The sequence below is a fragment of the Hippichthys cyanospilos genome, chromosome 18 (assembly GCF_059441005.1).
Source record: "Hippichthys cyanospilos isolate Australia breed blue-spotted pipefish chromosome 18, RoL_Hcya_1.0, whole genome shotgun sequence".
NCBI lineage: Eukaryota > Metazoa > Chordata > Actinopteri > Syngnathiformes > Syngnathidae > Hippichthys > Hippichthys cyanospilos.
In genome coordinates this window covers 3,851,314-3,877,275 of record NC_142386.1, presented here as the reverse complement: position 1 = coordinate 3,877,275, position 25,962 = coordinate 3,851,314, and the positions used below count along the sequence as shown (strand labels likewise).

At 41.2% G+C, this 25,962-nt stretch overlaps 4 protein-coding genes across 4 annotated transcripts in view; 1 reads left to right on the top strand and 3 right to left on the bottom strand.

Annotated features, from left to right (window-relative positions):
* Positions 1 to 319: 319 nt before the first annotated feature.
* slc7a3a (solute carrier family 7 member 3a) lies at positions 320 to 15,444 on the bottom strand. The gene is made up of 11 exons (XM_088440766.1): positions 15,290 to 15,444; positions 7,398 to 7,966; positions 6,937 to 7,098; positions 6,259 to 6,433; positions 6,049 to 6,164; positions 4,831 to 5,193; positions 4,655 to 4,757; positions 4,343 to 4,569; positions 4,103 to 4,269; positions 3,336 to 3,444; positions 320 to 2,854 (listed from the first exon to the last, which is right to left on the bottom strand). Exons 2-11 carry the CDS (start codon positions 7,762 to 7,764, stop codon positions 2,706 to 2,708), a joined length of 1,938 nt encoding a protein of 645 aa, XP_088296892.1. The 5' UTR covers positions 7,765 to 7,966; positions 15,290 to 15,444; the 3' UTR covers positions 320 to 2,705.
* Positions 13,448 to 25,962, top strand: part of LOC148408514 (sodium/hydrogen exchanger 6-like) — a 25,668-nt gene continuing 13,153 nt past the window's right edge. Inside the window, exons 1-4 of the mRNA XM_088440765.1 lie at positions 13,448 to 17,597; positions 24,938 to 25,038; positions 25,157 to 25,295; positions 25,394 to 25,480. The gene's annotated coding sequence lies outside the window, so the exon portion shown is untranslated. The remainder of the gene's footprint in view (positions 17,598 to 24,937; positions 25,039 to 25,156; positions 25,296 to 25,393; positions 25,481 to 25,962) is intronic.
* Positions 19,518 to 23,831, bottom strand: snx12 (sorting nexin 12). Its single transcript, XM_088440771.1, has 4 exons — positions 23,470 to 23,831; positions 22,601 to 22,696; positions 22,402 to 22,526; positions 19,518 to 21,914 (listed from the first exon to the last, which is right to left on the bottom strand). The coding sequence occupies exons 1-4, from the start codon at positions 23,632 to 23,634 to the stop codon at positions 21,812 to 21,814; spliced, it is 489 nt and encodes a 162-aa protein (XP_088296897.1). The 5' UTR covers positions 23,635 to 23,831; the 3' UTR covers positions 19,518 to 21,811.
* Positions 24,290 to 25,962, bottom strand: part of LOC148408515 (cytokine receptor common subunit gamma-like) — a 2,876-nt gene continuing 1,203 nt past the window's right edge. Inside the window, exons 4-8 of the mRNA XM_088440767.1 lie at positions 25,621 to 25,754; positions 25,364 to 25,526; positions 25,179 to 25,281; positions 24,966 to 25,026; positions 24,290 to 24,836 (exon numbers count right to left, since the gene is read on the bottom strand). Of these exons, the coding sequence (XP_088296893.1) occupies positions 24,738 to 24,836; positions 24,966 to 25,026; positions 25,179 to 25,281; positions 25,364 to 25,526; positions 25,621 to 25,754 (560 nt within the window). The 3' untranslated portion in view covers positions 24,290 to 24,737. The remainder of the gene's footprint in view (positions 24,837 to 24,965; positions 25,027 to 25,178; positions 25,282 to 25,363; positions 25,527 to 25,620; positions 25,755 to 25,962) is intronic.

The window sequence follows — 25,962 nt, the reverse complement described above, 5'->3', positions numbered from 1 at the left end:
AATTTTCAATTTTTATGTTGTAAACTTCAGTACGGCTGAATAAGAACAAATGTAATCGTCCAATTGAATATGTTGTAAATAAAAAGGTCAGTTATGATTTTTTTTTATTTTTTATTTTTGCTTCCACAAACACTTGCAATAGAGATCCATGGAAAATTTTATTTCCAAAAAGGGGTCCCTTGAGAATACCTGCCTTAAAGAATTTATACACCGCTTTATTAAATATACAGTAATTCATGAGCCTTAGTTTGTTAGCATTGAGCTAGCGGAATCGCTCAATTATTACTATCAGTACAAGCTTCACATGAATGACACACAATGCAGAAATGAGTTTGTTTTTTATTAGAAAAAAAAATACAGCCTGGTTCATTTATACATGACAGCTATATGTACACGTTAGAAAAAAAAAAAACAGACCGTCGCTTATTGATATCAAAGCATTGATAAAGAGGGATTGTTTTGAAAGGCACAAGGGCTGGATGTAACATTAAGCAGACTCATACAACTTTGTATATGTTTTATATATGTTTCTTCCATCAAAATTCCAAACTAGCCTTGGTGCGTTCCCCTCCAAAAGATGATTCTTTTGAGGCACTATTTCATCAGCATGGAACAAAAACGTTTTGTTTTTGTTTTTAAAATCTCCCATCCACATTAAAAGCAGCATCAAGTATACTTGTGGTGGGCGGGTTGGTTGCGTCTAATTTACAGCATTTTACAAATAACAATTTTACACAAATACTGTACAATATACAGTAAAGCACATAAGTTATATTCAGGGGGATATATTTAAATTAAATGACAGACCAACTGTTGAGAGGTCATTCTTTGTTTCAGAAGGTGAGCTGAAGCAGTTCATTTTGGTCAGAAAGGACGATTACCTCACAACAACAAAAAATTAGCTCAAATCTGTACATGCTAACATAAATCACTGCTAAATCAGCAGGGGTGGGCAAACCTTTTCTTAGCCATTTTACTTATGAAGGCCTACATTCATAAAACGCAATTCAATGACATAAATTAAGACAATTTACGTGATTACGGAAAAAAAATGTAATAATTTTATGAGAAGAAAAAAAATCAGTACCAGAAAAAATCTGAATCTGCAAGAATGATGTCATCAAAAGTGCTAATATAAATTAATACAAAATGATATTATCCGATAAAGCAATATATTTAAGAGAAAAAAAATGTCAACTTTACCAGCTTTGTCATAATGTTCACATAAAACATCTTTTGAGGTCACATTAGAAAAATATGTAAGTCATTTAACAGTCAATCGTCACAAAAATAAAGCTGTAATGTTGCCATTATCATATAAGGAAAATTACTCATAAATGTAGCCTATAAGCCTTGGCTTTATGAATCTCCCAAAAATAACACTTTTGAATAAAACTACAGCTATATATGTGTGCATTATATTTGTGTCCTTTAATTTCAGGGATTTTTATTATACTAATGCGATCAATTCTACAGTATTTGTACAGGTTGCCCACCCCTAGTGTAAAAACAGCACTATCAACAGATTGAAAGAAAAAAAATATCAATCGAGTCATCGCAAACACGTTTAAATACGGACAGCTCTAGTGGAGAAACCCGACTACATCTTAACAGGCCAAGCTGCCAAGTTTCAATTGAAACTAAAACGTCAACGGCGACAAAATGTCCGCCACAATAACAAGTTTTGATACTACCTTTCCAAGTGACTCCCTACATACTTAATTAAAAAAAAAAAAAAAAAAAGCGTGATAGGGAGTGGAACCTCCCAAATCCAAGACTTCAATTCCAGGCATCTTAGTGTTAAGTTTACATTTAAATTTCCGAGTTTCGTTATGGGTTGGCTTCTTACGTCAGAAAAAATAAAAACGTCAACCGGCGTCATAACTTCAGAGGTTCCGCTCTCCACAATATGTCAACGAGAAGTTCCGTGTGCTGTCGCTAAAAAAAACTTCAAGGTGCCAAAGTACAAGAAGTTCAAGTTTTGTTGTCGGAAACTGACCTCGCGTTAAAAACGGAAAAAAAAAGTCGGGAGTCACAACTTTGGAAGGGTCGAACGGTACACACTGAAAATCAATGAGAAATTCAAGTTTGTAACAATTTGATGGAGTTCGACCTTGAAAACGGTCCGTTGCGGAAAATAACGTAACTAGGAAAAACCTGCCAGGTGTTGTGTAGATGACATCAACACGAATGGCGTGCCATTATCGACCTTACTTACAGCATTTGGGTCCAAAACAGGACGTTAAGCCCGCTTCGCTTCGGCACTACCCTGTTTATACACACACACACAAATATATATACAAACATATATATAAACACGCACGCGCGCGCACACACACACAGCAGACACTAAGCAACAGGCTGGTGCAATCAATTAAAGGGGCGCGGACAGGAAGTTTACGCTTCCCTGCGTAGCGTCACCGGCGCTAATCGTTATCCCCGCTAATGGAGACGAGGAAGGAGGAGAATCTCGCGGGATCACAAAAAAAAAAGATGGAGAAAGAGCAGGCTACGCGGCAATTAACTTCGTGCGCAGACAAAAAAAAAAAAAAAAAATTGCGCGTCACAGTGTACGAAAGCATCAAGTTCTCATTGGCCTCCGTATTCGAAGAGGTAAAAGATGTGTTCAAAAGTCCGTGTGCCCCCTCCCGTCAAAACGCCTCACCTCCCTCCCCCTCCGTTCCGCGGGGCCGCGCGAGCGGCTATCAGGGGCTGGTGGCCCCCTCCACGTCGCTGTCGTCGGGGGCGCCTTTGTAAATGGGGCTCTTGGACTGAAGCGCTGGCTCGTATTTGCGCGGGGGGGAGCGGTTGGCGCTGCTGTTCTGGATGCCGTAAAAGAAGTAAATGGCAAAACCTGCGGGCCAGGAGAAAAGGGGTCAGGAAGGAACCAACGGTGTGTTTAGCTAAATGCTAACGAGCGATGTCAAACGCCATTGACAAGCTAACTATGAGGTTCACGTGACACGAGGTTAGCACGGTTCAGCGGTCGTGGGTTTGTTGTGAGGTTTGCATGTCCTCCCTGTGCCCGTTTTCTCAGTACTTCGTTTTTTTCCCTTGTTCTGCAAAACATGCATTGTAGGTATATTGGAAAGTCCTAATTAGGTGTGTTTGTGAGAGTGAAATTTTGTGCCATGCAATTGGCTGGCAACCAGCTCAAGGAGCACCCCGCCGGTTGCCAAAAGTGCTTTGATAGGCTCCAGCATGCCCCTGGTCCTAGTGAGGATAAGCGGCTAAGAAAATGGATGGATGGAGGTATTTTTTTATTATTCTTAAGTACTGATTATGACTACTTTTTCCACTTGTGGTAGGCATCAGGGAGATGTCTTTGAACGTACCAATGACCATCCAGACGGTGAAGCGACACCATGTGCCTTTGTCCAGCTGCATCATAAGGTAGATGTTGACAAAAACACTGAACAGGGGCAACCACGGAAGCAGAGGAACCTGAAAAAAAAAAAAAACAATATTGGGTTTAACGTTGCTAGAAGATAATTTAGTCTGTTTTACAGGTGAAATTTTGGGATGAAATATTAGCATGGGTGTCGTATGTCAGTTTTTAATGCAAACAATATTTAGCAGTCAAATTTTCCATTATAGGGCCGGACAATTGTTTTAAACATTCAATTTTAACCCTTTTTTTTCCCCCCAAATCGATTGTAAAAACTGTTCATTATTGAACAGTTCCATTGTTGTATATTACAAATATGTATTCCTTAATTGTATATTCCAGTGACATTATGGCTTAAAAATGTTTTAACAGAATACGTAAATAAAATTCTGATTCTTCAACATTTTCCCCCAGATTTAACAATTTGAAAATTGCGTTCTACTACATTGAGATGTTGGGCTGAATTCCATTAATTGTTCAGCCTGGTCCATAATACCTAAAATGCAGAGTAATTGACTATTTTCATATGTCCTTCGTTTTTTCCACACCCCCGCACAACCTTGTTTTGGAAAACACCAGCACAGGATGTGGATGTGTCCACAAATCCTTGTCACGCATTATTGCAGTTACACAATTGTACGAGGCGTTCAATGAGGTGTGGAAGAAAACGAGAGGGAGGAGGTGTTTTTGCCGGAAGAGCCCTTGCGGTTTTACCTTGAAGGTCAGAGCCTCTTTGCTCTCAGGCTGCCTGCAGATGACGATAAGGCAGCCGACGCACAGCAGGGCCAAAATAACGCAAGACGTCATCACGAGCGCGTGGCCGGCCAGCAGCTCCGGCAGACAGTTGGCCAGGACGATGCACAGGATGGTGATAAAGACGGCTGCGCGCCCACACGCGCCGGTTAAAATCGCAAACCGCCGCCGCGCTCTCGCCGTACGCCGCTCGGGACTCACAGATGACGGCGGTGGCCACGTAGACGATTTTGCCCGAGGTGTGCGTGGGGGTCTTTGAGCTGGGGCGCAAGAGCAGCTTGTAGGTGAAGGTCTCCCTTAGGGGCTTCTCCTCGCTCTCGGTGAACTCGTCGCCGCTGTCCCCGGTGCTCACCGCCACTTTCTCGCCTTCCACCAGCTCCATCAGCTTCTCCGTCTGGCTGGATGACGGCAGCGTGCCTGGCTGGTACCTTTCGCATGAAAGGAGAGGATCGCTTTACAACGAGTCCCAAAAAAAAGCCAGCTCCCGGCTTTAATTCTTTACCGTCGCCTTACCTGAGGATGAGAACACAGATGGCTACCAGCGAATACGCCAACAAAGTTCCAATAGACATGAGGTCGACCAGAGCTCCCAGATCGAAGAGGAAGGCCATCAAAGCTGTGGAGAAAGACGGATTTTAGCGATCAATTTGGAAGAAACCGGACCGGACCGGTCGAGGGATCACGCTTACCCGCGACAATGCCAGAAACGACGGTGGCCAGCAGAGGCGTCTTGGTGCGAGCGTTCATCCTGGACAGCGCGCGGAACAACAAGCCGTCCTCGGCCATGGCGTAGATGACGCGGGGCATGGGGAACATGGAGCCCAGCAAGCTGGTGGACAGAGCGCAGAGCGAGCCCACGGCCACGATATAGCGAGCCGGGGCCCAGCCCACGTAGGTGAAGGCCTCGGGCAGAGGGCTCTGGGTGTTCAGCTGGTAGTAAGGCATCATCAGGGTGAGCGCGGCCGACACGCCGAAGTAGGCGAAGAAGCAGATGAGCAGCGAGGCCACGATGCCGATGGGGATGGAACGCATGGGGTTCTTGGCCTCTTCGCCTGCGCAACACAAAAATCATACGATGTTGACAATGCCGACTGACTAAAGTATATTACTTGAATATAGAATATATACCATGATTTTATTGGTCCGGTCACTTTTTATTTTGGATTAATTACGCTCTTTTTGACAATGTCGGGCTAAAGTCTCATACTTTGCAGTAAATACATTACAATAACAAATATGGAAGCCAAAATGAATCGGTGATTACGATTATAAATCAACTATTCTGTTGTGCAATTGGATACTGTGCATAATTCTTTTTTTTTTGTTTGTTTGAATCCGATTACATAACCTTCAATAACAGCCCCACTGTAACAAAAGCTCTGGAATTCCCACTATGGCAGGCAGCCATTTTGGTGGCTGAGGTTGCGCAACAAATACCACTAACCCCGGTTTGCACCTCAGCCTTCCTTCCGTAATTGCAAACTTGCTGACCCAACAGCACTTTTCGCCCCTCATGCTAAACATGTGAGATGTTGACAGTGACAAAACACGTGTGTACACTCACTGGTACGCCCACAATCCAATCCAATGAAAAGAGCTGGAATAAAAACACCCAATTTTGACTTGAGCCTTATTTTCAGGGATGAGCCGAGTTTTGGGTCACCTTGATTGGATTCAGAGAGTGCAAAATATTTCCCCCCCCCTTTTTTTTCCATTTTATTTTTTATTTTCAGAATGTGATTTTAAATTTTGCATTTGTATTTCTTGACATAAATGACTTTAATCAGCTTTCTGATTTTTGATTGTTACAAATATTTCCCATAATTTGGTTGACAATCTAAAAAAAAAAAAAAAATCTAACTCGGTGCTGCTGTTTTGGTTAACACAAGTCAAATAGTTAAACATACTTGTGGTAGCGATGCAGTCAAAGCCAACAAAGGCGTAGAAGCAGGTGGCGGCACCAGACAGGACGCCGGCGAGGCCAAACGGAGCAAATCCGCCGGTCCCAAAATCTTTTTCAACACTGGGTGACATAAGAGCGAGAAGCACAGTCGGTTCCCACTCAAACAAAACTAATGCTAAAAACGAGACACTACTTTAGAGCGCACGTTACTGACTTGCTGCCGTTGCTTTGATTCAGGAAACTGGTGTAGTTGTCCAGCGTGAGGTTCCAATTGGTCGTGTCGCCTTTTACGAAGCCCGAGATGATGACGAAGCCCAGCACCACCAGGTTGATGCCGGTGAAGATCTTGTTGACCAGCGCAGATTCGCTCACGCCGAAAGCCAGCAGGCCTGAGGGCGCAGAGCAGACCGGCCCGTTCACGTCTCATTTGTAAATGAGGCATGTGTCCCTTTAGTCACTTACAAATGATTCTTTTAACAATTTTCCATCTGCCTGTGAGATACTATGTGGTCAATAACTTCCTCTTCTTCTTTTTGACAAGTAGATTGGCCACATTTTCATGCTCAACGCCCCCTACAGGTTAAAATTTTATCACATAAAACTCAGCCACTAGATTGGCGTGGTGGCGCAAACATGTTTCTGGCAGAGCTTTGAGGCAGCTGATTTAGACGACCTATTTTTAAAGTCATTTAACCCAACTTGGTCAACTTCCCCCCCCCCCCCAGCAAATTATTTATATATATATATATATATATATATATATATATATATATATATATATATATATATATATATATATATATATATATATATATATACATATATATATATATATAATGGTTTTTTTTGGGATATAATTTTCTAGTGTAATTTTCAGACAGGGTCAACTCACCGGTTAGCAGGAGCACCAGAATGAGCGCAAACAGGTCAGGGTATTCTGCCAAAACATTGCCGGGCACCTTCATGGTCATGGAGGCTTTGAAGAAGACCGAAATTTTCTGCTCCACCAGGTTGTCAAAAGTGGAGCTCCATGCACGCGCCACACTTGCAGTACCTGCAAGAAATTTAAAAGGGAGGGAGAAAACGTCAGGGTGGGGGGAATAAAAATCATCATAGTAAACCTCATTCATTGCTGACGCACTCGTTGTAGGTAAGAATCTGTGATTCACATGAAAATCAAAATTTAAATTATGCTTTTTTAAATTTATTTAAAATTAAAATAAATGTAATATATGCATTTAGTTGAGTCGCAACCGAATTAGCATGCATGCGTGTCTGAGCATGATTCGGAGCCTACAGCAGGTCCTCATTTCGTATTTGTGTGTTTTATTAGGACTTATGTTGAAGACCTACCGATCACATAAGAAAGGATGAGATTCCAGCCCGTGATGAAGGCCCAGATCTCCCCCACTGTCACGTAGCTGTAGAGGTACGCAGAGCCCGTCTTGGGGACGCGGGCTCCAAACTCGGCGTAGCACAAGCCCGCCAACATGGAGGAAAGCGCGGCTATGAGGAAACAGAGGACGATGGCGGGCCCGGCTTTCTCACGGGCCACCTCGCCGGCGAGCACGTAGACACCGGCTCCCAGGGTGGAGCCCACCCCCAAGGCGATGAGGTCCAGGGTGGACAGGCAGCGGGCGAACCGCGTTTCCTCGCTGGAGAAGTCCAGCGCTCGGCGACGGAGGAGCTTGGTGCCGAATTCGGACAGCTGGCTGGCCATGTTTGCTGTGAAAAGGCGTGGGCGCAATCTGACTCGATCCCTCTTCAAGTGCTGCAGGTGGGTGTGATTGACACAAAGTGTGGAGTCGGAGAAGCTTTTGCGCAGATGGCCAAGGTGAGGCTACCGACGAATGCTCCGTCGGCGTAGGAGTGTTCACTCGGGTGGACAGAACAGTATGAGGCGGGTCGCAATATTTGGCAGCCTATGAGGAGGCAAGAAGAAAACAAAAGTTCACTATTTAGGAACAGCCAAAGTTTCTCTGCGCTTGGCAGCAAGCGGCGCAGATTATTGCAGCCTTTCCATTCCAGCTAAAAGCTGTTGCCACGGCGACACACACTTAGCTTCTTGCACTTTAATGACATTCCACTCCAAATGCTTGCCAGCTTCTTGCCTAGTTTCACACACAAATTACAGTGATGCCCCGATTCATGAGGGTTTTTTTTTTCCTTCGATTGTTTGCTTTGGGTCAACAATTAAGCAAATTAACGCCCCGATAAGTGGGCAAGGAGAGCCACGGTTTCAGAGGCAGACGTTTACTGAACTTCTAGTAAAGTTTGTAAAGGATTCAGAATGCACTTTACCGCGTGGGTTGCAGTCACGCAAATTCCAGATTTTCATACTTCCACCGCTGTCAGCGCGACACACCTAGAGCCCCCGGCGGCGCATGCTCGTCTTCAATTTAAATTCCACCTTGACGAATAAACTTTGCGTCAAACTTAATTTGTTAAGGAAACACAAAGAAGGGAAGGACTTTTCTCCTGGGAGACATTTGTTGTCTCAGTAGCTAGATATGTGTAGAACAAGGTCTGGGAACGCCACAGGCCGCGCGGGGAACACGTGGTTTAATATCTGCAAGCTAATATCAACAAGAGGACAAGAAAACAGCAGCTGGATGAGGCCAAGTAGCGGCCCGGGGAGAATGTGGATGAATACACAAATAAAGCGCATATCAAAACATATCTGTTCCCTCGTAAGAACAGGTGATGGTATTGCAACAACTCTGGCCAAACAGGACAATCCAAATGTTCTTGGATCGTGTCCCTACGATCCTACAAATGCCTGCATAAAAACATAGCAAAAACATGCGTGCCCAACAGAGCGGTTGAGAACAACACGTGACCATGCCGGATTTAGCACCTTTCTGTTTACAATCGGGGGCTCGCCCTTCACTTGGTGTGCCAGCACGCCGCTGACGTGGACCTGACGTAGGGGCACGGCCTCTTGTGTGTTCAATAAGCACACTCTAAGCTAATGACCTCTCTGGTATGTTCCAGGTGCGTACATAAGCTTGAAGCGGTTTGGAATTTTACCCCCCTTCAAGGCAATTTGGAGAGGCGTCCTTCAAGGTACATTTACGACAGAAAAAAAAGCATGCGACTAAAATGAATCGACGGCTATTTTAATCATCAAGTAGCGGTCAACTCCATTTTGTATTTCGTAGCATTTAGGGTAATTGTGCCACTTTGAAAGTCGCTGTCGACCGAACATGACAATTTTACTCAGGTAACAACCAATCGTTCGGCCTGTGAACGTCACGACCAAACTCGGAAAACAGGTTCTAGATTAAAATACTGGCAACTCATCTTGTCACAGTTACTAATTAAGGAAATATTATAAATTCAGCTTTTCAAATTCCAGGCGAGGCCAGATCAAAAGTAGGTTGGCCGCCACGGCCCTCCATCCTTAAGTATTTGCTCTGGAATTACTTTCACTCACAGTTCTTAATCGTTTGCGGTTTATCCATTTCATAATAAAAAATCGTCACATCTTAGAAGATCACTTTGACCCACAAAGTTAATGGTTAGTCAAAACAGCTCAGGAAGTTGTTGTAAAAGTAGTGTAGTATTTTGCAGATAAGATTGCTCGCGCTGCTCATCTCCAGTTTTAACACCCGTGCGAAATGAGGGCATAATTATGAAGAAAGGATTTTCAAATTCTCTCGTTTTGCATTTTCTGCATCACATCTTGGTACGATTAATGGATGAAAAATGTTTGGTTTAGCCCATAGTCTCAGTGTTTAAACTGTTCACATTCTCACTTTAAATAATGGGAAGGCGAATTTGGGTCTGCCTCTTTTTCCACGGCATACCGGACACGAGTGATCACAAATGTTTCAGTACAAAAGGCAAAATTCTAATTATAGTATTAAAACAATACACCCCCAAAAAATCAAAGAGGCTCTTGCTTTCAAAGACAATATCCTGCCTAGTACTTTTTTTCTGTCAAACAATGAAATAAAAGCACACAAGAGCTACAATATAATAAACACCTGAGGTATGCTCCCACACAACAGGAGCAGCTCAGTCCAATTCGAGGCTTAGCAATAAATTGCTGGTGTTAGATTATGAGTAATATGGCAGTCAAAGAGATTCTTAATTGTGTTTGAACCGTTTTCGTATGAGTATGACTAAATTGTGTTGAGTTTACGGATTGAAAACTCGCGAGTGCGCGGTATTTTGAATACAATTCTCGTTTGCGCTACTATGACCTCACGAGACACCACTTGTCGTCTTTGCATGAATCTCCTTTGAATTTGTGGATCTGATCCTTTGGATTTGTGGACATGGATATGCAAATTGTGATGACGTCACACCAAGCTGCCAGGCAAAGTACGTCGATCTGCAAATCCTCTGCGCCACCATTAGTTAAGCACGCATGCGTATTTTTGACAACGATCTTACGCCACACATCAACAAATTGGTCCGTCAAGAGATTAACTGCCACGTAACCACAATAATAAATGAGTAAACAATAAATAACATAAAAAAAATATTTGTAATGCGCTTGTGTGCATCAAGAACAATTCAAAGGAAAGACGTTTTCCAAATCAACTGCAGTGCTCGTTTCTGTCAGCAGAGGTCACTAGATGTTGCAGAAGCTACCCCAAATGAGGCCATTTTTCAAGCGACTAGTCACAAATGGCTCACAAAGGCTTCATTTGACCATCACTAAAACGGTGCATACATTATCCTTAAGATTAAAGCCTGATGAGGTCTTGAAAAGCCTCTGTTTGGCATACAGCGTTCCATTCTGCCAATTGTTTTATGCTTTACGCATTCGCGGCGCGAATGACTCGCAGATCGACTGACTTTGCCTGGCAGCTTGGCGTGACATCTCAATTTATTTGCATATTCAACTCAGATCCAAAGGATCAGATCCATGAATCCAAAGGAGGGATTCATGCACAGACAAGAAGTGGCGTTTCGTGAGGTCATAGTGAAGCAAACAAGAGTTGTATTCAAAATACCTTGCACTCGCAGGTTTTCGATTCGTAAACTCAACATAATTCAAACTCAACATAATTTAGATATGTACTCATACGAACTGTTATGTCCTTTCGACAGCCATCTTACTCCATGTATAACCTTACCAGGAAACGTTGGGCCCCAACTGAGCCGCTAATCTTTTCCGTGTTCTTTTGTAATTTGTCAGCGGCCTCGCCTCGAGTGGAGCAGGTTGTGCCAAGGTGTGGCATTAGGAATGTGCCATCTGGCAACCTTCGCCACGGCAACCGCTTTTAGCGCGGGAAAGGCCAAACGCCTCTTGGCTACGAGTAGCACATTTCCCTCATCATCGAAAGCATTAAAGAAGCCAAACTTTCCTTCGCCTAAATGACACCTTTTGACAAAGTAACAGTAACAGCCGCTGTGGACTCTTAAGAGGATTAGCTGGAAAAGCACAAACAACTTAACCTAATTATAACCCGTACGCAGTTCCGCAATCAACTTGTATTGTAAATATTGTGTCATCTCGTCGTCGGCATATAAATGTTTGTATTATGAGCACAGCAGCAATGTGACTTCTTCAAGGTGACATCATACAGGTCACGGCACAAGAAGTCCAATCAAAAAAAATGTAAAGCACAAAATAACACATAAATGCGGATTTTTGCTGCTTGTGAGCCTTCCAGGTTCTTATGTAGAAATCGTTTGCAAGCCTAAATAACAATAAATCTGTGTAGCCACCAGTTGCAATTCCCCAATAAAACAAATCATTACATCTTTGTTGAGTAAATTTATGAGCACACTTAAGTCTACAGTAGATCCGTACAGTATTTTTTTTTTTTAAACCTCAGTGGGTTTTTGTTTCATTGGGATTCTTTTGTAAAATGATTGCCTTGGCTTGGTAAAAGTTTGTTAGCAGTCAAGGATTGGATGATGATTTTTATCACTACTACATTGGCCTAATCCAAACGCAAGCACAAAGAAAAAAGAACACTATGTTCAGTCGACTGAACAGCCATTAAAAAGAGCTGGTGTGACCTTGCATAACCCTGGAATATGGATTAGAAAGCGGCTGGTGCGCACACACAAACACAAAAAACTCCAGTTCACCCTTTGCGCCACAATGTATGTTTGTGTATGGCTTATCATTAAGGTTTTGAAGTGTTTGCATTAGGGCGTGCTCGCCCTTTCAACTTGTGGTCGTGCGCTCCCCGCTCATACTGGGTGACCCTTTATGTCACCTGGCTGTTGCTGCCAAAAAAAAAAAAAGAAAATAGCGCGCTCACCGGGAGATGGAATGTGACAAAAGCGAGAATCTGTTCATTTTCCCACGAGCGATGACCCAGATAGAAGACTGAAAACAAACCCAATGGCTTTAAAAAGACCTAAAAATTAAAAGGCATCAAAATAAGTTGACAACCAAACGAAAATTACACCCTGGGTGGATTTTTTTTACTAGCCTGGTTACTATCTTGTTAAAATGCGATAATAGCAAAATAAACTGTGCTGTATACTTATGTATTTATGACATTGAAATATTATGACTTTTGAAGACTTTTAAAGTCTAAGCCAATCATCGAAGTATTTGAAAGGCTTGCAAATGTCAAAAGTTGACCGCTAGCACAATCTGGTGTTTTGGGGTGTCAACACAAAAATTTCTATTGCGCCCCATTTGCAAGTTTCCGAAGAAATTATTAATGCAAAATTCGGGAAAAATGCATGATAAAACATATGTCCGAAATTGACAATATTTCCAATTTTGAATGGCAGTAAATGATCCCGACATGGGCTAAATTTGACACCTACTATAAGGTGTACCACTCAACTTCCCATTTGCAAGCATTCGAAAGGGACAGCAGCGTGGCATATTGAAAGTCGTCATATTTTCACAATCTATGCAATATATTTTAGCCTCCTAGTGTTTTTTTTTTTGTATCTTTTCCTTTGACATCATACATCAAAAACATCAAAAAGCCAGAATTGGGTCAAAATTTCCCCCAGGGATTAAAGTTGTCCAAATCCATAATAAATTATCCTACAAATAGAAATTATTTTAGTTGCTATAGTCCTTCAGCCAGGCAGGCTGATTTTTTTTTGTTTTTAATCAAAATAAGACATTTGCAAATATCTGCTTTTACTATAGAACGGTTTTGAAACAACAAACGAGTAACAAAAAACGGTGAATAAATAGTAAATATGGAAAAGCACACTTAAATGCAATTTTTTTTTCAATTACTAAATTGTATATTGATAGAATTATCCATTTTTTATAATTCACCAAAAAGAGGCAGCCAACATTGCACTTAAATATAGGAAAACAATAAAAGGATACCAAAAGATTTATATGTATTACACATAAGTTAAAATAAAATCATAGTTGAACAAATATTTACACACCTTATAAAAGATTAAATAAAAATCAGTTTACTTGAAAATATTGCTTCAATTAAAATGCATTACAGATGCAGAAAAGTTCAATTAAAAAGTGAACAGAATAAATGTTTTTAAATTAATCTTTTTTTTTTTTGGCTTTTAAAAAATTAAAGCGTCATTCACCACAACTACACAACCAACTTATGTCACAACACATTGCTGCTTTTACCTGCTTGATCTGCCTTTAAAAAATAATTCAGTAACAAATAGGCCTTTCAAAATCAGGCCGCAACACAATCTTATCCGCATAATACTACACTACTACAACAGCTCAACTGTACTAACCATTAACTCGTGGGTATAATTGATCATTCAAGCCACGTCATCAACGACATCTGAGACTCAGATTGATGAATCTTAAAATTAAAAAAAGAGAAACAAACGTAAAATGGCTGCTCACTGATCATGGAAAAAAAATGCCACCCAGGAGGTGCAGCATTCTTCCTGTTTAGAGTTCCTTTACAACTTCACGCTGAATTAACATCAATGGATTGCAAGTAAGAATGCTTCACTGCCTACAAACACAAGCTTGTATTTTCAAAACGCCTTCCGTCAACAAACCATTCCTACTTTTAATCAGATTGTAACATTTGTAATTCTGTCAGAAAGCATTGAACTGTGTGTACTGAACACACCTTCTAACCCCGAGTGCATTGCAACTCAACGAATCATTCATTGGAACGTGCCATAATTTGCAATTAAGTTTACATTGCGAGTAACATAATCCAAATCATACAACATCAACAGTAAAACATTCACTAACTGGAATAATGACTACTGGTAAAATGGGGCTCCTTCTTGGCAGCGCCTGCGTAACTATTAGTTAACTACAACTGCAAAATTAACGAGTGCAAGTCCCACACCGTTCACTTCGCTAATTGTCAATTAATAACTACGATAAAATATCTATTCTGATTTATTTTATTCAATATACCTTACAAATAGTTCACTTGAGTACAAATATCGCGGCTGATGCAACACACGCGTTGTCCCTTCCTAGAACATGGCCGGAAGGATGAGTCACTTTTACGGCAAAAAATTGAAGGATCAGAAGATAAATGTCAAAATTAAATTGTTTGGGCGTTTAGAAGGTTATACTTACGCTATTTACTACGCCGATGGACTAGTTTGAAGCGTCTGTCACGGACAGAAATAGCAGCTAGCTACGTGGCTCCCTCCGACTCCAGTTGCTGGGTGTTGCTTTCACTGTTTACACAAAGCGTCGAAATTTGCCATACTTCACAGCGCTCAGTTATTTGTGAGAAAAATTCATTTGAGTTTCAAAGTTTATTATCGTTTCGTCCCCATAGAGTAGTATTAGAATTCAACGCCCACTACTTTTAACAAAACCGCGCGGTTTAGTCGGTCGAACCTCTTACGATTGACGTAAAATCCTATAATTTGGGGCGTCTTTGAAGTAGCATCAATGTAATTCCACGCCTTACTAGTAGTAACCGTGCGTGATACCAAAACAATGAATGAAAACACAAGACTAAGGGTATTCAAGATTAACCGTGCGTTGAAAAGCAAAATGCAAAAAAATATAAATATATATTCCATAATATTAAATAACAAAGCCCTCGCATGATTTTTTTTCAAAGTCTGTGACGTCAGCTGATTGCCCGCTCAAAATGGGAACTATAGCGCGGAGGCGGAATGCTGTTACCTTGACTAAAACTGAAAAATGTAATGATAAACACTTACTGTTATATTTTAACAACAATAAAAAATGTTCCTCTATATTAAACAAGTAAAGGGGAAGTAATGGGGAAGGATTGCGTCAGTCGACTGGGGTGACCGCCAAAATAAATGAAGAATTTCCAAAAATGTGATATTCGCTTCCGTCTATGTAAGAGGACGTTGATTACCTTGAACTCTGGTTGGATATAAAGCGCAGAGAAGCAGGATAAAGTCAAGCGGCGAGCTTGCTTGCTGATGAAATAATTCGACGTAGCGCTGAGCATGTGGTTTTGAGCTGCTTGTGGAGGTGGGCGGAGTGGGTGTGTATAAACAAAGTGACGTCATATGATAAGACCTTCCCATTTATTGACCGAAGCCAAAGACATTTCCAAAGAGCGACAAATGAAACATTTGTGGTATCATTTAGAATATACATCTGTAAATATATATAAAAAAACTACTTTGAAGTGTGAGCGCCTTTGCTTGAGTAGTATGTCCATACAAGGCAATGAACTACAGGCCCCGCCCTCCTTTGAAATCTATCTTTGGCAGACGCTGCGACCACTTGACTTGGACAATTATTGCTGCTAAATGAAGATAAAACGAAAAACAGGTCGGAATGAATTAAAAAAAACAAAATCCAGTGCATTGTGTTATAATGCATACACCTCTTTTGCACGATCCAGACTTTATTTTTCTTACATCCCTTTTATTTGAAGTATTGTGTCCAAATACATCGACTGAATTGGCAGTGGTTGGTACGTTAAGAAGAAGAAAGTTACCTAGAAATGGTAACCACATCAGAAGTAAGTTACCTACACATGCTAACCACTGGGACACCTCGCGACCTGGTGGTTTGGGTGAGCTTGGTCATGTGACATTAACAAGCTCAACTGCAACGTGTCATTACATGAGCGCTGCACAACTGTGATGTCAATTTCAGTCAAACAGCATGTAAAACATAACAAAATACAAATGTTAGCAAAACGCTTCAGTTGAAGCTGCAGTTTCACTTTTGGCACGTTGGAACTGATGCCAACAAGATAATAAGATCCAACTTGATGAGGCAATGAAATGAGAAAGTGAGACAAGTTATGTATGCCAGGAATACAAATTCAGTTGACAGCAAAGCCTTTCTGCCCCCACCACTGTTTTTGTTTCGTATTGCGGCATCTATGAAACAAATTTCATTGACTTTCAGGACAATCTAACTTGACACCCAACGTATTCCTAAATAGAAATGTTCTCTCTCTTCCCATATCACCGTTTGAGCAACGCCTCTTTTGTCCTTGGCCGGCCTCGCTGCTCTTTCGATTTATTTCCACTTTATCAAGCTAACCCCCCAATAGGTGTCTCTACAAACACGGACGTCACTGCAGAGCGCTGGAACCACTAACCAAACAGAACCTAATCTCTGCCTTGGACCGCTGTGCCCATCATGCGTGTCCACTTTCATTTCTCAGGACAAGGCCAGCAGATCAAAGCCGCTTTGTGTTGCAGGTCGACATCCTCATTGAGCGGGAAGGTCGCCTCAGTTTCATTACTTGGGGCTTTCAAGATAGAAAACGTTTTTATTAAACGCATCAAAGCACAAGCTTTATAGGGAATAACGTAAAACCTGTGAAGTTGAATGCTCCAGAAGGTTTGCGATTTGGAATGAAATCAACATTTTCAAATTGAAGAGGACCTTGAAAAATATTAGAATACAATGTTTTTAAATTAAAACAGTTTGCGATGGTAGAGTGGTTAGCGCGTCCGCCTCACACTTAAGGGACCCGTGTTTGAATCCAGCTGGCTCCGGCCTTCCTGTGTGAAGTTTCCATGTCCTCCCCGGGCCCGTGTGGGTTCTCTCCTCCCGCACTCCAAAAACATGCATGGCAGGTGTTGCGATTGGGTTCGTGAATGGTTGTTGGTCTCCGCGTGCCCTGCGATTGGCTGGCAACCAATTGAGGGTGTCCCCAACCTAGTGCCCGAATTTAGCTGGGATAGGCGCTAGCAAGTCTGCGACTCTTGTGAGGATAAGCGGCTACACAGTTGAAAATGAATGGATGGAGGGCAATGTCAACCAGCATCAGCTGAACACAGTACCATTCAAAAGTTTTTGGAGCTTTGTGCAGATGAATACGGCTTGAAGTTCGCTAATGACGACAGGAGAGAAACTGAAGCAATTCACGACTTTCCGCACCACCTATGCAAGAGAGAATACATGCCCACCTTTTAGTTTTGTCAACGTCAGAAGTAAATAATTCACCCGCGGGCGAAACTAATGTTATGAATACTGGGTAGCTTTGGGGACTGATTAGATAGAAGGAATGTATGTCAGAGATCACGCTATATTTGCATTTGAATGTCAGTAAAACGCCTGTTTTGCCCCTGTTTTTCATGCCGTTGGAGCATTCTTCATCAAGCGCGAGCCTCATGAGGACGAGCGGTCAGAATGATGGATAGATGCTTGTTTCGTGGCCCGTCGCTTGAACTGCAAGATGGTGCGACACGGTAAGAGCAAATGAACTGTTTTACTTAGAAAGATTGGTAGCATAAAACTCATATTTAATAAGAAGTTCAATCGCCAATGTAATTTATATGCACATATTGCTCTGTGGAATGTAGTTAAATATCATGTTAGGGCCCTTTTGAGCGGTCAAGAAATTCAAGCTGTGACCTAATGAAAATGCACAACTTAAATTGAAAGTCATTTCAGGTCATAAAGAAGCATACACATAAAGCTATATACTTTGAACATTCTAAAATCTAAACACATATTAGTCTGAATACCATGTTTAACTTTAGTATTAATCGACAAAGTTGGTGGAACAAAAAGGGGGAATTTAAAGGCGTTTCCTCACTTTTGACTCCTACTGTACAGTATGTCCTCTCTTGTGGATGGACAATGTGATCAAAGACATTGCAATGCATGTAAAGTGTAAACAAATGGAACCAAGTTACACCAACTACACGCAACTATGAATCAATGAGAAGCCACTTTTGGCTCTAATGTTTAGATTTTCCTATAGTCCAAACGCAATTGTGTCCAATTATAGTCACGTCAAGGTCCACATCACAAGATCACTATTTCTGGGACGACTTTAATCCACCTGCGGCCAGCCAGAGTGCCCCCTTTGCCGCGTAATCCCCTACTGCGAGGGAGCAACAACAGGAAAAAGGGCTTTGGGATTCGTGCGTAGTGAAACAAAAAGGCCCAGTGTTGTACATCAACTAAAGTCCGCGCGAGCTTGGACTTACTGCGACGCTTCCTGCTTGCCACATACACTTTATTCCTTTGATTGGCCAAAACATGAAAGTGTGATGCATTGCTTTGCGCGTTTGTTAGTTAGAAGGCTTACAGAAAAAAAATGATATAACACCTTTCCGTGAAACCTTTCAAAGGGATGTTAAGGAAGAGGCTTGTAGGTGTTGACAGAAGAACTTGTTTTTTCACAATATTAAAAGTGAAACCTGGAAACCTGTGCAAGACGGTGCTACAAGGAATTAATATAAAGCCGTATAGTAGTGTTTTGAAATTCATTAACTCATTCATTAGACTTGAAATGAAGGAAAAACATTCCAGCATGTAGTTTTTAAATAAGGAGAAATTAATACTTTACAAGACACATGCATGAGACGAGATGTCTCACGAGACATTTGTAAAATAAAACTATAAATGTAGTCAAAATTTTGAGTTTTTAAAATGTTTTATTTTTATTGAGCAGACTGCCATAAATGTAACTAGCTATCCGCAAATATTGACACAGGGTAAGTTTTTTTTTACAGGGCTGCTAATTAAAGGGTTATTAATAATAAAAAAAAAATACATGTATAAATATTTGTGTTAACTTCCTTTTATATTAAATTGTGAATGGATTCCAGTTTAGTTGAAAAGAATACTTTTCAAGTTGAATCTGTTGGTGAATAAAAAGGGCTTATGTTTGTCTTAAATGTTTTTTTGTTTGTTTTGTTTCTGCAAAACTTTGGGGTCCTTGGAAAATGTGCTTTCTAAAAGAGGTTCCTGACACTTTTTTAAAAATTAATAAACCAAATTATTTCACGGACCCCCTGCAGTCAGGTCACGGGCCCCCGGGGGTCCGCGGCCCCCGCTTTGAAAACCACCGGCCTTGGAAATGTTCTAGTTGAGTTTACGAGGGTTGAAACCCGATTGTTGAAATTCTCTGTTAAAAGTCTAGTTTTGCCTCTGACAATAAGGTGTCACACATGCCACGGTGATACATGTAATTAACATCGGTCCAATCACACATTGCGTGTCAATGTTCCATTTTGGCGGTTCCCATTCAACGAAGTAGGTCATCCGCCAGCGTGGGGCCTCTCATCACGCGGCTCCCACCGCACATTTCCAACTCAAAAGTGAAGCTCCTGACTTATTTTCCCTCTACAGACTAAAAAGGATTTGAAGACGTGACACAGCAGGCAGCAGGAAATTTAATAGAGAGAAAATAACAGAGAAATTCCTCAGTATTCATGGAACGATAACATGGATAGTATTAATACGCTTCACAATCGTCCTAATGGAATTGAGAAAATAAGCAGCGATCGGATAATTATGTCAAACTATAAATTTGTATAATCAACCTCACAGTGCTCATATTTGTTTGCTTGACTTCAAATTTGCATTGGCTGCTGATGTGACAACTTAGTTGCAGGAGAGGTGACACGAACTAGGAGCAATCCCGACTCAAAGCAGGTACAGACGTAACTCGACAGAAGTCAGTGTTTTCTTTATGATGCTACATGTTGCTTCACTTTGGGAGGTTAATTGCCGTCATTGCATCCTTGCGACCAAAAGCAAACACTAAGCAAACTTGTTTAACGCTTGGCTGAAGGATTTTGCGATAGAAAACAATCATTATAGAAAAACAACATTCTTTTACCAAAAAAAAAAAAAAAAAAAAAGGAATGACAGAGCGAGACAGCAAACAGTTTATACAGGAGAGCCATAATTGTGTCGTTTCCTCCATTGGGTTGAAACTGACAGGATGTGGAAATAAATGAAGAAGGTGCATCTGTTTTGGCAGGAGAGAGGGAAAACCAATTATAATCATATCACACACACACTTTAGGCCGGGTTGACACTACAGGTCAAGTACCCAAATCCAATTTAAAGATTATATTGTCTGACAACAAGTCTGGATTGAAGATGAACCGCGCAGTCGGATATTCTTTATCCTCTGCGTGGAATGACTTATATTAGTACTGTACTAGTGAGCAGAGAGGAGTTGAGATGCCTCAATGAGTCGTTTATTATCTGTCTTTCTCTGACCTTAATTGGCCAATGTAGGAAAGTGCAGGATGTCATTTTCTATTCATTTAATTTTGACATCTCAGATTTCACTTTTTTTTTTCATTTGCATCGCTATAACTGATTTCCGAAGGGCTCCTTGAGCCTTGCAGTGTAAATCCAGCCTTTAGTTACACAATGTTTTTTTTGTTTTTTGTCATCACGATGCACTGACAGTTCCTCCATAAAACACTTACCAGCAATACAGAATGTGCAAGAGCTCCATTTAAATTTAAACTGCCTTTTGGTTGAATAAAATATTACTTAACCGTGCTTTATCACACTAATAGCAGTTTTTCATCTTATTTGGCAGGCAGATGAGCATCTGCAGCGCCACTAATTATCGTCACCTTTTGTTAGCAAGAGTTCAAGAGTCTCTGTGTAGGTTACAAAATAGAAAAACAGCAACTAAGCAGTTGAACTTCTTGTGCACTTTATGGTAAGAGTGATGCAATAGCCTAACATTAATTCGCCCAAAATGGTGAAATCAGAGTTATGACTCAAGATGAAACATTGAAGTAGACAGGAAATTATGCCATCAAAACCACAAAATGCAGTGTTGCTAGATAAGGTAAACTGTTCATGTTAATTAAATGTAAATTGTTAGCTTATTAATATGAAAATGCAGCATGTAATTATTTAGCCAACAAAAAAAAGCATGTGGAGTCATTAGTCAGCATGATTACAACACTGTTGAAAAAAATAAGCGTGCAGGTTTGGCATGCAGCTGGCTTTTTGAAGTGGTTAATTTGTGCAAAAATGGTTATGTGTTTTCTGTTAGCGTGATGTACAACACTTTGTCAAAACTTAATAGTTCACAAGCCCAAACAATAACATTGCAAATCAATTGTTATGCTCGCAGAAAGCTTTGAAATGTTAAATTTTGTTTGCCAAACAGGTTATGTATTGCTGAAAGCAAAGTTGATATGCAGCATATTTACAATTTTTAATGTGTTATTCCTTCGTGAACTATCGCCTTTAAAAAGCTCATGCAACTGATTAATTAAGGTTGAGAATTATAAATGAAGCAAACTTACTTCACTCATACCTAAAAAAAGCAAAACAAAAACAGAAAAACAAAACAGGATCAGAAATTGCATGACACACGTCAACATTAATCTACTTTATTCACAGTATATTACAATCAAGATTATGACACTCAAGGGAAAATAGTGCATGTAGCCCGTTTTATTCTGTAGTAAAACACAGAATTTACTGTACAATGACAAACTACTGTCATCTTGCAGTTATAAAACAAAAGCGCACAAAAGAGACGAGTACCACAGACGCAAAGTGGGAGAACATGCTCCGAAATAGAGTGTAATTTTCTTGTCTTGGTAATGAGAAAAAAAAAGTCCGTTCTACATCCCAGAGAAGGTTTTTAAAGCCCCGCCACCCACCGCCCCACCGCTCAGTAAGACTAGTGTCGTACTTTTCCGGGAATGTAGTTCCGGTCGATCTCGGCCTCCTGCAAGAACATATGCAGACAGCGCTCGTTCTGGGCCAAAGGGTGACCTGCAATTCTAGACAAACATATGCGCAGCATGCAAAAAAATGAATAAATGTGTTTTTGCCTCTTTTTGAAATTAGCTTAAGTCTTTCAGTGCCGTGGATGAGAATCTTTACCATGTATAAGACTTAGGTTGTTTAACAATCACATTTTTTTTTTATAATGAATGCATAGATGACACCAGTGGCCAGTGCTCCTCTTAATTATATGCCAATCAAGCACTGTTGTAATGTAGTTTTATACAAAAGAGCAGGTTTGAATGTTGTCCCCTTGGGGTCGCCATCCACATGTTCCACACTACAATATCTCTGACTTTTAGTGTCTTTATGTAGAGGGACGCATTTTGTGAATGAAGTGGGAGTCAGTGACTGAGAGTGTAGAAATTGCTGTTGAGAACTCTGTTGTCGCTGGTGGTTGGCGGGCTATGATTTAAGATGCTCATAATGTCTTTATTTTGTCACTCTTCTGTATTGAATGCACTAAATAAGTCATTTATTCACCTGTTGATGAATTGCTCCAAACCCGACCGCCGCTCCTCAATGAAGGATTCCTCAAAAAGCCCTTCGTCGTTGCGGAAGGGCAACTGTCTCTTCAGGGCTTTACCCGGGAGAGATGGTACTACAATCTGATCGAAAATAATTGAGGTTTATTCAAAACAAATGCCACAAAGAGGTAATAGGGCTCAATGGCCTCACCCACCTTGCTGTCTCTCTCCAGCTCGTTCTTTAACCACTCAAAGTCACTGTATCGTCTGGTTACGGAGGAATCTTTCAGTTTGAAAATGGGAAGGTTGGTCTGCATTAAGATAGACAGCGTAGTAAGTATTCTACAGAGTAAGGGTAGCAAAAACTGTTTGCTATCTGAACACCAAACGTTTGGTTTAATGGTTTATGTTGAAAACCTCTGGCGACGCTTTTTTTTAAAATCCTCAACAGCAACAACACTGAACAAATAACAGTTTATCAAATACTTGAACAAATAACGTCAGCTATGTGTATAAATGAAAATGAATTGCTAATAGCGTCAGCTAGCTAACTCGGGTCAAATGCGAAGACAGTCGCACAGAGCTAAACTTTATTAACATGCTTGGCAAAACTGCAGTGTATATTGAACAGTTCCCATGCTTACATATTTCCATAACACCGAAGATAGTTTTGGAACGTGGCTGTAAAAGTGGACTAAATTCGAACAATTTGTTGGCATGTCACAGTGTTGGCGTACCACAGTTAGCTGTTTACAGTTAGCATAGCTTAGCAGTGTTCGACACAAGACGCATTTTCAAACCCGTTACAATTATATTCCACAAAATTATTATGTATACAATCCCTCAACGTGGTTCAAGTGAACAGGGTGATTTACGTTGTGCGGTTTATATAACTTTACTATACATTTCCTACGACAACACTGTTTCGTCGCAACCAAGAAGTAGGCCGCGAACAAGCCTCGGGACTCGAATTCCGCCGCAGCCCCAACGAGACACAGTTTCCGGCCTCGCAGCTTGGTTCCTCTCGGTCTGTGACGTTAGCACATCGGCTAAAAGCATTTCGGTCGTCTTATCGAACACCTACCCGCATCCGAACTGTATAAGTTGTGTACCGGTGTCGCCCGACTCCAACGATCTGTGGCTGGTTAACGTCTATCTCCAGAAAATTGCTGGGTGGACCGTATGCGTCCGTGAACTCCTGCGGCTTGGCATTTAGCCGGCGAGTGTCAGCAACAGAAGCCTCTGACATTTTGTCGGCCAGCAATTGTTTCTCTCACGCTCGAAGAAGGGTCAGACTGAAAGTTACATGCACCGAAAATGTGCAAGTATCACGCGGATACATTCATTAATTGCGGTGGCTGACGGTTCTAGCTAAGGAACTAGCCGATTGAGCGTCTCCTCCGGCCGGGGACAGCCGCCCTGTGCCCCACCCTTCTTGAAACAGGAACTTGTCTTGGCCTAGTTTCGTGCCGTGTTGGACACCCCAAAGGAGAAAATTGAACCGGGCCTTAGCCAAACGTTCATCTTCCCCGTTCAAAAGAAATTTAATAGGAAATGACTTATATTGCGGGTAGCGCAGTGAATAGCACATCCGCCTCACAGGTCCCGGTTCAAATTCACCTGGCTCCGGCCTTCCTGTGTGGAGTTTGCCTGTTCTCCCCAAGCCCGCGTGGGTTCTCTCCGGGCTCTTCGGCTTCCTCCCTCACACCAAAAACATGCATGGCAGGTGAATTGGACATACAAAATTGTCCTTAGATTTGATAGGGTGCGTGAATGGTCGTTTGTCTCTGTGTGGCCTGCAATTGGCGCCAGCAAGCCTGCAGCTCTAGAAAATGGATGGACTTATATTGCATGCAAGTTAAAGGCAAAGTCAGGGGAGTGTACAAATAAATGAATTATCAGGATCACACTTCCAGAAAGGTGGTATATTTTCATGTTAAAAAATACACAATATCACTTCAAAAATACCTAATGTTACATGGATAAAATATCATAGACAGTATACGCTTCACGCCAGTTGGCAGATCCTGTTTTTGATTGTTTAGGTGTTCAGAGAAGGCTTTGAAGGTCCTCACCACGCGGCTGATGAAATAGTCAACTTTTGAGATACCTTCATGCATTATGTATCATTTTAAGGCAAATAAGTGTTTATCAAAAAAAAAAACTTAAAACATAAAGTGGTACATGCAAGTTACATCCATTTGCAAATTGTGGTTACTTCAAATCTGTCAAAAGCAAAATAACAGCTGATAAGAACCTTTTTTGACATACAAGTACATGCTGTCTATAAGGTCAGTGATTTTAATTGTTTGAAATTACGATGGAACTGTTAAGCTTTGGCTGTCAGACTGGTCACTGGGAGACCTGACGGTACTCTCGAACAGGACAGGCCTGCTCATGGTAGCTTGCCTTGAAGCCTTCTTTAAGACCTTTGCGGATTTGCAGCCAATGCTGCAAGAAAGAAAAAAAATGTATGAGACATATAACAAAATCGTCTTTGTATTGTTTGATTTCGGCCAAACATTTTTTAATTATTCCCTATTCCATTATAGGTCTGACCTCTCCCTGGTTGCTGCTTACCACAACGTCTTGAGGAATCAAGGATGGCTTCGGTACCACACGAATGAAGATGATCCTGAACCTATGAGATGAAGTTAGGAAATCATGTCAACAACAGATCACTGATATTCAGATTTTTAGTGAGGATGTTAATGTATGTTTTCAAATTCTTCGAAAGTAGCAATGGGACTTTTTATGTTTTTGATCTACAGAACCTTATGCTGTCCAACTCACCTCTCATAACGCAGCAACAGCACAACCTTCAGGATGATTATGACGGGAGCCAGTACGTAGAAAATAATCCACACAAACATGGAGCCATTGCCTTGGTCTATTTCTGCGGCAAAACAGGTTTGTAAATACTATATTTTAGATTATTTAACCCCCCCCCTCCCCTCCAAAATAGGATATATTTTTACCTGTGCTATTGTATGATCCCCATACCACAGACTTACTCCAGTCGCTCCAGCCAGACGCTCCACATGCTGCATGAATTCGGCTTCTCACCTGAAGCTCATACCGGGAGCGACTAGAAGGCAAGTTGATGCAGTAATTTCGCTTCCCTCGATTGAGCATATATGTCTGCGGAACGCGCAAAGCATTTCCAATGGTAAGATAAATGCAGATCACAAAGAAAATATACCAAGACTGACAATTTAAATGTCAGGTAACTCACGTTCAACTTCTTGTAATTGGTACTGTAGCGAACCTCATTTTGCACACATCCTGCAAACGTTTGATTCCAATAGAACCACAGGTTCCAGTCGGATCCATTTTGAACAGTTAGGTTGGTTGGCGGATTTAACTTCACTGCGGGTGACACGTACAGTACAACATTGCATTATTAGAGCAATAGTTTTGTACGTTTTGATACTATGATGTCAATGTAAATTGTGTTTATTGCATGGGAGCTTAATTTATAAGAAAAATTTGATTAAAATTGTTAAAAATATATATCTATATATCAGTCTCTCTCTCTCTCTCTCTCTCTCTCTCTCTCTCTCTCTCTCTCTCTCTC